The following is an 18,028-nucleotide window of genomic DNA, read 5'->3' on the forward strand; positions in this document are numbered from 1 at the left end:
CTCCCCTTCTCTTGCACTACTCTTCTTGACTCTTCATTCAAATCTTCTGCTTAATACCAGTTCTTAAAACACATTTGCTTTGTAATGCTTTGCAATAGCCTTTACTTGGTAACCCTTTTACCTCTCTGGTTGAATCCATGGCAAGGCTATTACCCACTGCTGAGCTGGGACTGGAAAGGCTACTGCATCCCTCTCACTCTTTCCTTTAACACTTTGGGAGACATCATTTAATCTCTCTGTCCTTATCAGAAACAGGATAGCAATTTTTTTTAGTCTAGATTTTGATTTTTTTCTGTAGGGAGTTTCTTAGGGCATGGTTTGTATCTGAGGAAGTATTTACTCAATAGCTAGTATGACTGCTGTAAATAATTACAGAGATCCTAATATCTCCTCTGCCAGGACTCCAAATTGTTTTGTTATAAATGAATAAAACTTCTTTGACATGAGAAGGTATGCCCTGCAGAATAAGGATTATGTGTTTTAATTTGTATTCCAATTTTTATGGATTATGGAAAATGATTAAAAAACAAGGCTAAAAAATTTGCACAAGGTATTTTGGATTTCTTGTTTTTTTTCAAAAGAACTTTGCAAAGACATGAAGTTAAATATTTGCAGTGTAGCATGAAGATCAATATGTACATTATAATCACTCCCAAATAACACCGTGTAGATAATGCTTCTACTAAAACACGATGTTTTTACCATAACTGCTCTTTTCTGTTTGGGGAATGAACAACAGAACCTCCTTTGTTTGCTTTGGAGATCCCACTCCTTTTTTCTTTTCTTTTTTTTAACCTCTTTTTTTGTTGTTTATTTCCATTTTTTTGTTTGTTTAATTTTTATCCTTTGCAAAGTGCTGGAATGATGTCCTTCTGGACATTAATAAGTCACCCTTTCCAGAGAGTGATTACTCAGAGGACTCATAAAAATATTTACTGAGAACACAATTTAATGTTTCAGCAATGATCCAGTTTGTCTAAAATTGATATTACTTCTACATGATTGCATGTTATACTGGAGGATGCTCACCAGCCTTGGGTAGGCTCTGCTAGTGGGAAAGGGTAAAAGTTTGTTATTGTCAATAACAAATGTTTCCTGATACTTATGTCCAAATTATTCTGTACCTTGGAGGGATTTGGTGTATGATTTTGGTTCAGAGACATCTTTAGAAGCAACCAAAAAGGCAAATGTCTCTCAGGGATAGGAAAAAAAAAGCATTAATTAAAGTAATAACAACAGAGTACTGAGGTTTTCATAGATATGAAACTTGTACAATTCAATAGTAAACAATTGATCAGATTCAGAAAATTAAAAAGGAGAAAGCAATGCTTAGCAAAATAGAAGTAGTGTTTTGGGGACCTCTGAACTATAAAAGATGATGTGACATGGAACACTGTGTTTTTGTTGTTTGACTCAGTTACATTTCGAAGAACTGTCACTTAGCTGTGTATCCAGTTAAGTCCATCACTACTTTCCATTAAATAAGTCATGGAATCCTATACTCTAAAGAATCCCTTACCTCTTCAGAGTCATCATCATGGCTAGGCTTCGCGAACAAAGATTTGGGAAGGCTCTATCCACATTTGTTACAGACCTCTTCAGAGTATCACTCAGTTAATAGTCAATAAGGATGCAGAATCAGACCAAAGAAAACAGACACCCCTGAAGCCAGTTTCTGTTGTTGTCTGTCTGGAAAGGTGCCCTGTCAGAGAGGGGTTCAAAAAATTATAATTGAATAGTCATGCAGACAATACGTATATGTTTCAAAAATGCAAAGGATGAAATATTTTTTGAGTGAAATAATGTCATGGATTTTCTTAGAAGAATTCCAGTGCAGATCTGGCAGAAACAGCTAAACAGTAAAATTAGATGCTTCAACTTTTAATTGTCCTAAGTTTCCTTTACTCTCATCCCAGGTCTGCAAAGTGATTCTTTATTCTGTTCCTATAGGTGTACATCTACCTAATCTGAGAGAACTGAAGTTGAACAATAGCTTACTTGCGTCTGTGAGGTAAGAAATGAATGATTCTATGAAATAAGTATAAAGAATAACAGTCCACAATTTTATTCAAGTGGTAAAATCTTCATTTGTGCTGCTTTCATTTCTTCCATTTCTCCATGCTATGATAAGGGATTAGGTCATGTATATATGCTTGCTACTACATAAGTTTAAGGACGGGACCTGAGCTGGAATAAATCAGTGTAGCTGCAATGGTGTCAATGAATTAGCCCTAGTATGCCACCAGGGAAGTTCCTGCCATCCTGACATCCATGGAAATTTGTTACAAGTTTGAAAGGAGCTAAAAACTCACCTCTTATCTATGTCTAGGTGCTCAGATTTCAGAGTGTTTCAGCCTTTGGGCTTTTATTGTGCACAGTAGCCCGTTCTATACAGGTCAGACCAGTTCCTCAGCTGATGAAAATCGCTCTGGCTCTACTGCAGTTAATGAAGTTGGATTTATAAAAGCTGCTATGCAGACTGCATGTCCCTGGCTTACTGAGCTTCATGAAATCGTCACCTATCTTCTCCCAGACAACTGGGGAGTTGGTTGGTTGGAAAGGAACAAGTGAAAACCATCACAATGAGGAAGAAGAGCTGTCTTTTCTGTGCTGATATCTGTATTACCCTTGGTAACTAATGCATAGTGGAAAACTGCAGTTCATATCAGGAAAGGGCTGTGTAAAAGGCCATCTTTATTTTAAGCAGGACTGCCCTCTGGCTTTTTGTGGCTATCTGCTAAATTTGTGGGGGGAAAAGGTAGTGGTTTAGCCAATTCTTGTTAAAGAGAACATGTTTCCTGATAAGAAATGGCAATAAATTCTTTTTGGTCTCGCTAAAGTTGCTAATGAACTTCAGTTGTCACAGTTTGATCTTATTTTCCCTTGTTCTGGTGATGAGAGGAAGTATCTGCAGTCTAAATTTTGCTTTTGCCACCTTCTAGTCTGTAACATCTAAAAGTGCTAATTCTACATTGCTGCAATTATTTTAATAGCAACCAACCATTGTCATAAGCATGAAATTGCTCCGTTATTGCAATGGAGGAGTAAGTGGTGTGTAAAAAAAATTACAATTTTGACAATATCAGAAAATATTATACTAAAAAGCAAAAAAGTTAAAAAGTGTTTCTTAGTTTGGTCAAAAATCCATGTTCACTTTAGAATGCTGCAATGGTATTGGTACTGAATATAGAATGCAGTTCAGGAAAGCTAAACTGTTTGACTGCTGTTAGCAGGATTCTGCAGCTCCATAGTCTGAGACTCTAATTTGTGTCATGAGACATTCTGGCAAACCATTTTCTTTGACCTGATATTTCTGTGGGTTTTTGATGCAGGTAATGTTTGGTCTCAAGTTGAGGTTTTATTTGACCCACTATAATGTTTGGGCTTGGATATCAAGTCTAATATTGTGATGATTCCCAGGCACACAAATCCCAGGAGAAGCTACCTGCTTCTCTTTTAAATAAGTGTCCTTTCTGTGTGCCAGTTAAATGCAATTTTCAGGGAATAGGTAAAGGAAGAAAAAAACGACTTTGTTAGCTCTCCCAGACTTGAACTCATTCAGTATAGTTACAGCAGTAGCTTTCCTTTATTAATTCCCATCTTTGACAATCTGTCATTAATAACACATATCATTTAAGGGCACATCCATGCAGGCACAGCCTGGCTACTTGAACTTTATTTTTGGATGTCTGCATCATGTCAATTTAATGCCCATTAAAGCGACGTTGCTGCTACAGCAGTGGTGATGCCTGCTGTAGCTAATGTAACATAGCTGCTTCCATTCAGCAAGCTGTTGCCATTTATTCCAAAATTTAGAAATCTTATTTCTGAATCAATCTTGCTGATATTTGAATTCTGTCCAAAAAGTGATTGTTTTGTTGTATTCAACCAAACCCTTGCAACTGAGGCTTTTGAGGGTGATAGGAAAAATTGCTCTTCCTTCTCACTCAGAGTAATTCCCTCAGCCATAAGGTCAGAATCATTGTGGTTGTAATTTGAAAATGGGCAGCAGATAACAGGAAGCAGCTCATAGGATCAGACTGTAAGATTGGATTGTTTACTAAAAAGAAGGTAAGGACAAAAAAAGCAGGCAAAAGATAGAGGGTGTTTTTTACATACTTGGAATGTTAAAAGCAGACATTCTTTTCATGCTATTTTATGTGAAAAAAACGTATTATTGTGAATTATTATGAACAAAAGACTGTGTGCATACACGAGTGGGTAATAAGATAGGAAACTTTGTTTTTTGACACTCTATTTTTGTTTAGTTTTGTCTTGCAGAGTAGAATTACCTAATTACTTTAGGATGAAATGGAATTAAAACATGTATTTTCATTTTGAAAATGTGGAAAGAATTGACTTGATAGTAAACAGGATAGAGGGAGATGTCAAAATGAAGATTTATGATCCTGACTTTAGTTTTTGAGATGTTTACTCCTGTCAGCCTCACATGGGAACTTAACTTGTGAGGATGCTGAGGTGTGCGTTGCCATTCACCATTCAGTAGAAATCAAAGGAGGGATGTTCTGACAGTGAGGAATCAAGGTATTCATGTATTACAGTTTTCTATGGGAGAGCAAGGCTTGCTAGGCCAGTGAATTTGGATATTGGCTTCTCCTGGTAGTTTCTGAAGAAGTTCTGATTCCTTTCATGGGGAATGTGGTTGAGCTACTTCAGTTGTCAATTCATAGTCCCTCCCCAGTCTTCCTAAAGCTTGCATTACTTTTGAATACTTGAAACTTCAAAAGACTATATGTAAGTGTAGGATATCATTATCAACTATTTAATTTAATCCATAAGGAAAATATATCCAAGTTTATTTGCAGATAATCATTCTTGGCCGTTGAAAGGGAATTTCTTTTTTGGCTGTTTCTGAGTTTTGGTTTTCTACTGGCCCTTCGCTAAAGGCGAACAGCTCTGGAAAATCCAATCTACTGTGAAAAGAAATTAGTTCATATTGTTGTTAATTTTCTAAATCACAATAATTTTATTATGTCCTTTTTCGGTGACCTTCACCCCTCTGCTAGCAGCTGAGAAATTCTAGATTTATGAACTGATAATCGAGGATGAAAAGTCAAACCTATTCTGAAGAGTGCCTGTTAAAATCTGCCTTCCTTTTTTTTTTTTTTTCTTTTTGTGTGTGTTTGATGACCACGGTCCTCATCTTTGTAGTGTTTCCAGGAAAAGAACTATATTTCAAGGCCAATGAATTACTACTTCTGCTTTGGCACATAGCCTATATATTTTTTTATCAGATTGCTTTTATTCTCAATTCAAGGATGAATGAAAAGATCTGTTTAAAAATATTTAGATAGATATCTTTACGAAAGGGCTTTTAAATCAGATAAGGGGAGCTTAGGAACTGGTTCCCATAAGTTTACAGCAGAAGCTGTTTCACCAGCTGAAGTTCATTTCCTCCTATTCAGCTCTACACCTTGTAGCCAGCAGAAGACTGATCTGCTCTCAGGGCTACTTTAGCAACTGCTTGTAACAGGGAGAGGTCATAGTTTAAGTGAGATGAAGTGCAAAAACTTCAATATGTGGGGACAGAAGTGATATAAGTAAAGGAAAGCAGATATTCTTTATCCAGGTAGAGTTAACATTTCATTGCTGCAGTTCTCAAATTGGTCTGGCACTATTGCAGAAGAATCTCCCAGAACAAGAGGGCAATAATTTTGGTCCATTTCAATCAGTAAAATCAACAGAAAGTTCAGATGAACAAGGTGCAGATTACATTCAAAATTAACAATTCTCATGCTTTTATGAGCCTTAGGGTATTTGTTTTGTTTTGTTTTTTAGCACCAGCTCCTGGAGACAAGGCTACCTACACAGGAATCTCTGTATTCACTTTTTAGAATGTTTTGAGCCCTCTTGGCTGTGAAAAAAATAACTGAAAATGTGAGCCAAGTGATTTAAGTAAGGGTTTTGCTGATCATTTCATGACTTTAAGAAACCAGAGGCAAATAAATTCTTTCTTAATTAAAGGCAAGGGCTTTAAAGTAGTGTTTAAAAATATTTTTAGACCTGAATCAAGATCTTTAGGTATTTGAACTTAGCAATATAACTCCTTGGTACTTATCCAATGAAGAGTTTAAGGAAATGTGCACCTCTTAAAATCACACAAAGTTTGCCTTCAGTGGCATTGCTCACAAGCTGAAAATTAAAAATTGATCCAAGTGCTTTGCTGGATCTGGGTCAAGTTACACCATCTTGTATAAGACTGAGCTGTGATACTTATCACCCCGAGCCTTGATGTATTGCTGATACTGTGTGTCTAAGGCACCAACTATTTGCTGGATGATTTTCCCTCAAACAGGAGAAATGTGGGGGCATCATTCCCCTAAATTTGCTTTTTTCCTTGTCATTTTTACTTATTCCTTTCCTTCCTGTCTCTTTTTTTCCCCCTCCAGTTTGCTTTTTCTTCTACCTGTCCTTTCTAATCTTTTGCAATTACTATGTTTGATGCATGTAACACAGGTACCACACATAAATACGAGTTTTATGCAACAAGGATCAGCATTGTTTTTATGATAGATAAAATCCAAAAATATTTTCTAAAATCAATTCAGTTGCTTAGTTTGCATTAAAGGTGCAAATTTTTGTCAACAGATGATTCATCTGTATTACAGTAGTTTCTTACAGTGTTTAGTGAGGGATCAGGGTCCTCTTGTTCTGGGTTGTACTTACACGTGCTGTCAGAGAGCCACTGCTCTGATTTGGTCTGGGTGAATTGCTTCATGCCCTTATTTCAGTGCCCAGAGCATCACTGTTTATTTTCACATTTGCATTCCAGGGTGGGGAAAGTATTTAATTTCAAATGCAAGCTAGTTTCTGTAAGAAGTGTTTCTGTTACTTCTTTTGTGTAGCCAGCCTGAAAGTCCTTCAGTGGTTAAGGTTGCTGTGAAGTCTCTCTTAAGAACATGTTCTTTGAGGAATTTGGGTGCTTTCCAGGAACTAGGAAAGCATTTAAATTGAATCTTAATCTCTGTATTAATGAGTCTTCTCTGTATTAATGCCTGCAGATCCCTGGGAACATTACAAACCTTGGCAAAATTGCTGCGGCCTCAAGTTTTATTTAGCACTGATGGTTTTAGGGATATTCATATTATTGATAAAAAGTAATGATTTCGGGGCAGAAATACAGCTACTTTTAGTTGAGCAGATTATATTGAGTAAAGTACCATCAGCCTGTCTGTATTAGGCCCTAGGGAAATCTGATTGCTTTAACCATTTGTCTGTCCTAGGTAGACCTCTCTGAGATGCCTAGCTCTGGCTTAATATCATCAGGTCAGGTGCCCAAACTAGACAGTGTAAATGTCTTTATGACCTTAGATGTCAGGGATTCTGCCAGGCTGATTCACCAGCAAGGGAAGCTGAACTCATCTTTTTGTACAAAGGCACCACTGCAGTTCTGGAGCTTGGGCTCCATTCTGCAGCAGGCACAGAGGACACCAAAACAAATTTGTGGCCTTGCAGTGCCTTTACATGGTTCTTGCCTTCAGCACTCTGTTTTCTGAAGCCTTCCCTAGCTGAAGCTCCCCTGTCATCTATTTCAGATTGTCAGGTACAGAGCATACCTGTAAGGAACAGGATTGTGAGGCAGAGCCTACCATTGCAGCTCCAGGTTTAAAAATCTCCTTGTCATGACAGGATCAGTAGGGAGGGTCTAGTGCATTTGTCTCATCACAGACCAAGCAGAGAGGATCTGCTCTCGTTGTCATCTGAGCAGTTCCATGGTAGTACTTCTTCCCCCAGGTGCACCACTATCATATTTCTATTTTGTGATCCAAGCTGCCATACAGTAGAGAACATGAAAACTCGAAGAGGATCATCATAGGCCACAACACTTTTTGCAGCATTAACATTGCTAGTGAAATAGCAAAATAAATTAATAATAGATATTGTGTGCAGCAAGTCTGCCAGTAAACTGCAAGGGAAGGTAAGCCCATTAAATAATTGTACTCCTTTTCTGTCCACCATCTGAATAGACATTACACTTTGAGTATATTTGGTAAAAAGTGACCTTTTCTTTCAGGATGTTCTCATGTCATGCACCCATCCAAGGTTAGAGTTCAGCTTCTCTTTTCTGCTTCCTCAGCCACTAATTTGCTAATGTTGAATATTTGAGTAGTAAATACCTCTGCTGGAGCCTGGGCTTCTTGATATGAAGGCCTCAAACCTTTTCCATGTGTGACTTTCTCTGGGGTTCAGCTTCACTTGGTGTTGCCCAGGAGATGCAGCTCATATTAAAGCAAGCATTCCCTCAGCTGCAGATGTGCTGACAGCACAGTGTGTTCCAGGGTGTCAGAGGACTGTCATGGGGGACATTTCTCAGCTTTTCCCTTCTTCTGAGAAGACCTGAGAACCTTCCTTCTGCCTTCCTTCTGACATTTGAGGGTAAACTCCTTGGTCCCATGCAAAGAATCCAGCCCTTACTCTTTTAAAGTCAGTGAGCAGCAAAATGTGCATGTATCTCCACGTGCAAAAGCCTCATTGCTGGCTCACACCTTCTATACACCATTTTTCTTTTCCTTCCCTTCATCAAGAAAATGTGTGGATAAAAGCTTTTGTCCTTTCTGAAGGGAACCTCTGAAATTCTCTAGTAAGTGGTGTTTTGGTCTTACAAATATTGTTTGTTTACACGTAGTACTTACTTAGGATGCACTAATTGCTTTCAGTAAATGAGGAACCTTTCAGCACTCCTCAAGCCCACCTGATTCCAGTGTCTGGAATTACAGGGGCAGCTTTACCTTTGAATCACCCAGAGGTAGCAATAAAGGCTTTGTGGCTGACTAGGCTTTGGCTAGAATAGGCTGTTGCAAGACTGGACTTTATGGCTGAGCCACACTGAACCAGGTCTTCAGAAATACAACTCAGTTCCTCAGTTAACTGTTGTTTCTACAGCATCCTGGGTTAGCTGTAGAAGTATGCCATATTTTCTGTCTCAGTTGTTTATTTTATTTATTACTCCTGGGCAGACACAGTCTTTGAATGAGTTATGTATAACGCTTTGCCTGATGGGATCATGATCTTGCTTACATGCTTTGGATGGATATGATAAATAAAAATGGTGGTAATAACTAGCTAATTTCTGCCAACAAATAAGTACTTAGGTGTCTGGCTATTAGGTATTTTGCAGCTGCTTTGTTTCAGCTGTCAGTGTCAGGGCTCACTTATGAAAACTTGCACCTAAAGATTAATTATAGTCAGTGATGAGAAAGAATGGTTATAATCCTCATATGAGAAAACCCAAAGAACAGGGTTGGAAAGCGACAGTAATTAGCTCATTACCAGTGGAACTAACTGTTAAGGAAGCTTCCCTGTCTGACCACCCCAGAGCCACTGTCAGCCACATTCCCACACCACTCCAGACTTTCACTGCTGGGACTGAAGCCCCTTCACATCAGACAGCTCCAGTGACCCCATGGGTGCCCCACTTGACTCACTGCACACCCCACACTCACAGTCAGACAAGTTTTCCTCACTGGCTCAGCCTGGGTTTCCCATAGCAGAGCCTCAGATGTCTAGATCCTTTAAGCAATTTAATTGTGACACAGTAACACAAAAACAGCTTGAGCTGGGTGCCTCCTTCCTTAATGCTATGCAGCTGTGGAAGGATAGTCTTCATGGAAATAGGTAGTAAAATCATCAGCATTAGTTTAATGGGTTTGTAGTTGTTTTGATTTTCTCCTACGAGAGAGTTGCTTCTCTGCAGCTTGTTTGGTTTTTTTATTGAAAATAATTATGTTCAGTGGGAAATTACATTCTTGGAATGCAAGGTAAGTTCTGATTTTAAAAAAGGTAGCGAGTCAGTTTGGAGGAGAAATTAAGATACATGGTTTTATTCATCAGTTGGTAACTGCCAAGCAATATGAATAAAAAATAACAAATAGAATTTCAGTGTACAATCAGTTTTATGATCTAATTTCTATAGAATATTCTGCACACAGGAGCTGATTTAGTTGTTCTTATTTTCTGTGGATGCATTAGTGCACACGAAGGGCCTGTTGCTATTTTTACCCTAAAATACGTGCACACTTTTTCTCTACATCTTAAAACAATGCAGCAGATCTCTCAGATGCATTGGTAGCTGGATCAATAGCTGCAAGAAAGAAATACAGAAATGCTTTTGTGGTTTAGGTGAAGTTTGTGATTTTGTCAGCATGTATAATGCATGCATATTCTTCACCCTTTGCCTTAAGCTGCACTGCATGTTCTTGTTGTGGAAGTGAGAACCTGAACACAAAGGTCTGATAATGAAACCTATCACCTCCACTTCTGGCAGTAGAAGTTTTATGAAGGATTATGTATTCGAAAAGACCGTTTGTGGCGTCTCCTGGTTTGAGCTTCATCAGCCTGACAGTCCTGCCGCTCTGCTTCCTACTGCTCCATCCCACTATAGGCAAGAACTTGTAGTGTTTTGGTTTACTCTACTTATTGTTGTTTAGTTTGTCTTGGCCTTATTTGTAATTATAGTAATTGTCCATTGTCCCTATTAAGGTCCCACAGACCTTTTTTTTTCAAGTTCTTTTTCTCAGCATCCCAGGATAAACTTAGTTTTAAGATGTAATGTTTGTTCCATAAGAACTTCTTAAAGAAAGAAGCTTTGTCACTGCATTACATTTTGACCCTAGAAATAGGAAGAATCAGTAGCATAAACTTTATCCTTTATAAAAGAAGCACATTAAAATATGGTTGCTAAATCATACTGGAGGATTTTAAAAATATTTGAAAATGTGCTTATTTGTTTATTGAGTCTTATTTTGTCACTGTAGTTACAAGTGTGCATGGTGTGTATTTCTCTTGCACAAAAACTGTGTACCATTTTGATGAGATGGTTGGTAGCCTGCAAACCCAAAGGAAGCATTGCAATTAGTTATTCCTGCAAAGGAATCATTGCAAATTAGTCTACAAAGGAACTGTTTGTAGGTGGTGAAAAGCAGGGTTGAGATGTGTCGGAGAATTTTGTGTGAAATTGTTCATGCAGACCTTTTGGGACTTTTGTTGGCAGGAGGTCCCTGAGAACAGTTAGTCTGCTCACACGTGATGAAGCCTCTCTGTTGGTCAATGGAGCTGATCAGTGGCACCACTGGCAGCTGAGAGCCCTTGTGAGGTTTTGCATTTCTGCCATAAGGCCCATCTCCATAACTGAGGAGAGATTACAGCATCTACTCCTTGATACTCCTGGAGTGGGAATTTGTTTGAAAGAAGTCAAGAATGGGGTGTGGAATTTGCTATATGTCCACCAGATTTGGGATGTCTGTTGGTCTACTGTACGATAAGTGCTGAGGTTCTGCCTTGTAGAACACCGGTAGTATGGAAATCTGTAAGGTCTCGTCTGCCTCAGTAGTCGGGTTGATGGGCTCTGAGGTCCCCCAAGCTTCTCTTCTGCATCTTGTTTGCTTGTTGTAAAAGAACATCTGGCAGCCAGTACAAGCAGAGAAAATCTCTTTAGAAGCTATTTTTTAAGGAAAAAGTCTTGGCTTGGGATATATGGAGACAAGTCTGTCATGCCAAATCTGGAATGAACATTAGAGGCTGAGAGATAAAAGAAATTTGGAGTAAATCACCTGACATTCACAGGCCCAAGGTGTACCTGTATCTGTTGCTTGTGAGCTCCTGTATTGTTTGTTTTTCTTATTATATATATACAGATTTAAAAGGAAAAAAGAAGGAAAAGTTACAAAGAAATTATCCTCAGCCACAGGAGAAAATCATTAATGTCATACAAATGTGCCTGATCAGCTACTCCAAGCTGATCCAATTCTGTAGTTGTGTGTGGTCAACTAATCTAGAATTTCAGTTTTTCTGGAACACAGAAAAAGAGGTTTCAGGGACTTTTTAGTGGGGGGTGTGTGTTAACACCACTGAACCTGGAATATTCCTTCTGCTTACCCTGCAGCATTAAAAGTTTCAAGTGTTGATTTTGAAGGATGAGATCTGTATTAAATTGAAGTTGGAATATATCTGTGTTACTCTGCCAAAGCTCAGACCTGGAACATACTGTGAAACAGGCAAACAACATGTGGGAGACTGAAAAGTTATTCATGCAGGAAATTTCAAAGCACTGTGGGATTCAGTTCTTCAATGTAACTCACTCATTCTGTAACCACAGTTTCACTATCCTTTGGGGTTTTTTACATGTAAGCTTTCAGCAATGAGAATGAACAACTGCCAAAGCTATAGGAACTGTCAGTAGCTCTGGGGCTAAACTGAGGGACAATGTAGGTGTGAGAGTTTTATTTACTGTGTGTCTCAACTTTTTCCTATTTGAAAATTCACTTGGTCTTGTGGAAGACATAATGTATCTGGTGAGATGCAGCCATGGTGTGTTGGATTTCTTCAGCATCTCTAGGATGCAGCTTTATGCCAACAGTGGGACCTGGAGTAGGGTAGAAAAAAAAAATCAAGGACAGGTCTTGTTCCATGGGTACACACTTTGGCAACTCCTACTCCTTTCAGATGGTGGGAACTGAGTTGGAGCAACGGATATTCCATTGTTAAAATGCTAGCAGTAACTAAGTTGACAAGCAGTTTTAATGATCAAAAGGAAATTACCACAAAATTACGTTATCTTTTCCACACATGTATATTCGTGTGTTAGGGAATTGCTGTTCCTGATTCCATCGACATTGATCAAGCCCATTATTCTGCTCTAGGTTTTTTTGACAGCATCTAAAACTGAGAGCACTTGAAATTAAAGCTACATTTAATCTCTATTAACTCTAACAGAAGTAACATCTGGGTTACCGTAGACACAATTATCACTAGTTACAGAAGTGTGTGTATCAGCACTCTATTTCACTTACAAATACCTCTCTCCTGTTGGTCTCATAAAGCACTTTTTGTTTAAATGAAATATAATCTGACATGGCAAATAAAGTGCCTGCAAGTAGCATAGCACCTGGTGTATTATTGCAGTTGCTACAGTGAGTTCAATGAGGCAATGAGAAGCAATGATGACAGGTGAAAAAGTCAGGAATGGCCCAGAGATGTGTCTCATTGGGTTTGGGTTCTTCCACTGTTATCTTCTCTATCCAGGGGCTGTCCTCACATGCCAGCACTGGAGGGGGGTGTGTGATCTCAGTCCTACTGAAGGGACAGGGAGGTGGACACTGGTGTTAGTGCAACAAGGTGTCTTATCAGGACCACCAGTGTGGTCTCTGACTCCAGTCCTGGAAAACAGACAAACTGCCTTGAAGTTTGTGATTTTGACTGCCATAGCCAGGTAGTCTCCTGTCCTTGTTTTCAGGCGTTTGCTTTAGAGAAAGTGCTGGCCAAAACACACAGCTCCTTGATAATCACCATTTGCGTTGGTAGGCCCACAAAAGTTGCAGCAGCTGTTTCTCCCCTTGGCATAGCAAAGCTGAGAAGGCAGAATCAAGGGCTGGACAAAGTGTGAAGCCTTGAATGTTCTCCCTGATTTATTGACCCTTTGCACAGCACCAGGCAGTTGCATTTCCTCACAGACACCCATTTTTCTGTCAGGAAAGTGTGCAGCATAGTTCCACAGGTTAAAAAAAGCAATATACCAGACCTTTACCCCTTTCCAAACTTGAAACTTAAAACACAAGCAACCAACCAACAAAATAAATACCACAACCCTGGAATAAAATAGTGAAATCTGTTTGTTGGGAGAAATATTGCCAGGGGCATCAGCACTGCAGCCCATTTTGAAAACAGCTGCTTATTCATAGTTAGGTTGCCTAAAAAATATGGGACAACAGAGACATGCTACTGCAAAGACCTTTGGCAACAATAACTTTTTATTCATACAGAAATTCTTCATTTGCATGTAAAAGGGAGATATGAAAACAGAATTTCATAGACACAACTTTTATTTAAGAAGACCTTTGGTAAATGCATGCTTTCTGTTCAGCCTAAAACACACTAGCCTTCCTCTGATGTGTTTGAGCATATGAGTTAAAAATTGCCTAGCAAACTGTCTTTTTGCTTCGTTTTTGTAGTCTCTAACATGTCTCTATGCTTAAGAACCCTTACTGTTGAAAAGCTGCACAGTTACGTGGCACAGAATCACAGAATATGATTTTCTGAGTTGGAAGGGACCCATAAGTATCATTGAGTCTAGCTCCTAAGTGCATGGCCCATACGGGGATCAAACCCGCAACCGTGGTGTTATTAGCACCATGCTCTGACCAACTGAACTAATCTTCAGAAGGCAGAATGTGGCCAGATTATTAGGTCCTACGTTTCTGTGGTATTTCAGCCTAAAAGTGAGCTTCTGGCAGCAAAAGATGGGACATGATGCTTGTTATCTTGCACCTTGGGCCGTGGTTCACACTGGCACAAGGGAGCATAAGAAGCTAATGGCGATGTAAGGTGCAAGACAGAGGAGATGCAAGCCAACAGTTTTTGGTATATTGCTACTTGAATTAGAAAGGGCAAATAAAAAACCAACAAAGACTGCAATACTGCAAAGGAAGTCAGGTCTTCATATTCATATGACATTTGTTCAACTGTGAAAGGGCACTGCAGGGACGACAAGGATACAGTGTCAGTGTTGCTTGCAGAGTTGGGGGCTGTGTCATAGATTTGATCAAGTACGAGCAACACATGCATACAATCAGTTTTACAATTTGAAATACAGCTATTTGAGAACACAATGAAACTATTATGTAAGCTTGCTATTAGAACATATGTTACTGATTTAAAAAACATTCAGACTTTAAAAGTTTTTGTTTCAGATGTCAGAATTATCTGTACAACCAAACCATTGTGTGCTGACATTGACCATATCGTCGTTATCACAGTGCGGCTTGATATATTCCACTTGATTTCTGTAGATCAGAGACTGGATTCTTTTTTTCCTTTATTTTGTAAGGTTGTAGTTTGAATACTCTTTTACATTCTAAATCTCTCTGATTACCAGTGTGTTCGTTTTCAGACCAACCTTTAAAAAAATAAAATTCGCATCAATGACTATTTTAGATGTATTGCTTCTGAAGATTTATTCAACAGACGCACACATGCTTTGAGATACTGTTTGCAAGTTCAGTGGATTTAGTGCTTTATTTCTAGGTGAATGATTCAAAACCAATTTCCAGAAGAAACTATGGTTTTCAAGGTGATGAATGTGTTCAGGGTTGTGCTGTTGTGTTTACTGGGTAGCTTGGGCTCAGTGGAGCTATTCAAGATTTATTGTGGTGAAACCAAGAGCAGGATTTGGCTCTTCGGGTCTGGTCTTCATCCAGTAAAATTTTGGCTGGAGAAAGTCAATCCCTGAAGAACAGAGATGTTGGATTAATGGAAGAACACATTATTTCTCAAACTTGTTATTAGGTGTTGTAAGCCAAACTGTTCATTCCCCCTCTGCTCTCTCCCTAGTCTGAGGGAGTGATGACAAGATGGGAGCATCAGATTTTGTGGGAAAAATCCTAAATGGTTGTGCACAAATGGGGAGAGTGTTGCCAAGACCCATACAGAAATGCAGAGCTGTCTGATGAGTTCCCATCCCTGCAGCAGTGTCTGGAGATAGTTGGAACCCAGGTATCAAATCCTTCAGTTTATTAATATTATTTTCTCCGAATCAATTATAAATGCAAATGTGTGGGTTAAAGGTTAAAGCCTATGTTGATTCCTTGGTGCTTTTGGATACTAAAAACATGATCTAGTATTCAGTGCATGTTCTGCAGGCAATCATGTAGGAGTGTGTGTGGAGTAGCATGTGTATGTGGAGTGTGCTCTGGTTTGGCAACTTCAGGAGCTGTAATTCTCTGTTTATCACAACCATGCGTATGACATACACATTCCCACCCCATGCTCCATCTCTCTACCTCAAACCTGACTTGAATAAACCATAGCAGAGGTGAGCAGGATATATAATGGCTTTGCTTATTAATTCTTTGCCCTTCTTGTAAAGTTCTGTGCTTCCATGTCACTTGGTACAGGACATTTGTTCACTGGAATTGGATTACCTAATGTGTATATTAATGGGAGCTATGTTTCCTCTATAGCATCCTCTAGTTCCTTCTGTATGTTCTTTGTTGTTTGCACATCACTGGAGCACTCCTGTGCTGTGTCATATGACCCATTACCACCAGCTTTGTACAATGTTTCATATTTTTTCTTTCAGCTATCAAACTTTTCAGTCATGCTCTCTACCCTGTTTTTGAAATAGATGCTGTAATTTTCTATACATTTATATCATGCCTAATACAGGAGAGCCCTGGTATCTGATGTGTCTCATTAAATTCAGTCTCAGCCAATGATTATTTGAGGGGGGGCTGTTTTGTTACATGTGTATAATTATAGATGATTTTCTCTCTTACTACGCTGATAAATTGTTATTAAAAGTTTATTATTATATTCAAATAGTAGGTCATTATTAGAGTGCAGATTCCCATTCATTCAATTTCTTGTTAAAAGGTCATGAGATGCATGTCCCCAGTTTGGGTTGATCTCACCCTCTGCACTTAAAATAAATGAAAACATGCCTGTGTGTACACTTGTACTCCCATGGTGGTCATGCATGCTCACACAACTCTTCACTTTGCTCTTACCGCCTCCAAGGTGGATGTGCCAGCAGTAGAGTTGGTCCCAGAGGAGACACTCCCATCTCTTGGAAGCTCTTAAGTTATCTTCTCACCAGCCAAAATATTTCAGAAGAATTTTCAGAAATGCAGGTGCACGCGGTTGTCAGGAGCAGCCTGCTTTGAGTTATGTGGCCATTTCACCTTACAGCAGCCATGCTCTCGAGGGCAATTATCTCTGTAGTAATTAACAAGGGAATTTTCTCTGATGCGGCAGTGTGAGTCATGCAGCTTCCAAAAGATTAGTTTGTTAGTTACTGAATAAAATATTTGCAGATGTACTTGTATGTGATAACATCTCTGACTGGGGATGACTCATTATGGATGCAGGAATAAAGATCTGCAGGGCCAAAATATGACTGCACGATCCAGAATTTTAGGCTCCTTTAGCAGTTCCATGACCTCAGTGTCAGCGAGAGGAATTTAGTTCTGCAGTCAGGCCTGGACAAAGGAAAAAGTCCTTTTGCCTCTTCTCACAATGTTAGCAAGGAAGGAGAGAAAGCAGTCATTTGCTCTTCATAAGAGCTGGAATGCCGTTCTTGAGGGGCAGGGGAGAAGATACCTTGGCTTGCTAACTCCATTTCCTTAAATAGAGAGCAAAATTAGTCCAAACGATACCAAACATTGCAACAAAATTCATGCTTTCTTAGTGTTTTGTTTCATGAGTTAAAGATGAGCTTTGAGACAGCCAACTTCAGCCTCACAAGAAACCACTTCACATCAGCTTCCACGTTTTTTTCTTTTCTGCAGTATCTGTTTATGCATTTTTAGAATAACAAAGACCCTGCTATCAAACACTGGGTTGCATTGCAAACATGCAGCAGTTCTTCCTTTTGCAAGTACCCAGAATATGGGATATACAACCTAATTCCTTTGTCTGGAATACAGATACTAATCTTTGATACTAAACTTTGATTAGTATCAGCCTTAAATGTGCTACTCCTGGCTTGCACCAGTTAGCTGTAGGAGAGTCAGGCTGCAACCCATGAATGAAACTGGAATGGGTTTGAGACTAAACACTTGGCAGCATAAATTTTTAAGAATAAGGTAGGTAGGTTTTCGAAGTCATTTCAGTTAGTGTCTTCTTCTGGTGGTGTCCACAGCTGGAAAATGCTTAAAGACTTGTTAGCTCATAATTCATAGCTAATTTGTGCTCTGTGTGATGTAGCAGAGAGTGGGAGTAGGGACTGGCCCCATTTCTGACCACTGGGTTTAACCATAGTTGGCACTGGAACTGAAAACTGTGACACACAGAAGCAAATATGATTTAACTCTGGAAGTCTTTGAGTTCTGAGTCAGAGCAGGGGACTCCTACAAATGCATGAAAGTTTTAGGACTAGAGTGGGATAACTTTGTTCTCTGGGACCTTGTGTAAAAATTGAGTGGGAATTAATTCTTTACTCTGCTTTGGCATTCTTTTTATTGACAGAGAAACATTAGGAACAAACATATTACTGCAATCTCCTTCTGTGGCAAAA

The 18,028-nt window shown here is 39.1% G+C and overlaps 1 protein-coding gene across 12 annotated transcripts in view; it reads left to right on the top strand.

The window, feature by feature from the left end:
* The window catches only part of LRRC56 (leucine rich repeat containing 56), a 78,860-nt gene that overhangs the window by 41,990 nt on the left and 18,842 nt on the right, over positions 1-18,028 (top strand). For 11 of the 12 annotated variants that reach the window (XM_027642317.1, XM_027642315.1, XM_027642314.1 and 8 more), the window contains one exon: positions 1,951-2,011. In XM_027642317.1, the coding sequence (XP_027498118.1) occupies positions 1,951-2,011 (61 nt within the window). Of the gene's footprint in view, positions 1-1,950; positions 2,012-3,951; positions 4,072-18,028 lie in introns of those variants that run through there. The other variant, XM_027642323.1, reaches the window with a different exon arrangement.

This window comes from Corapipo altera, unplaced genomic scaffold (assembly GCF_003945725.1).
Source record: "Corapipo altera isolate COAL_440 unplaced genomic scaffold, ASM394572v1 23b, whole genome shotgun sequence".
NCBI lineage: Eukaryota > Metazoa > Chordata > Aves > Passeriformes > Pipridae > Corapipo > Corapipo altera.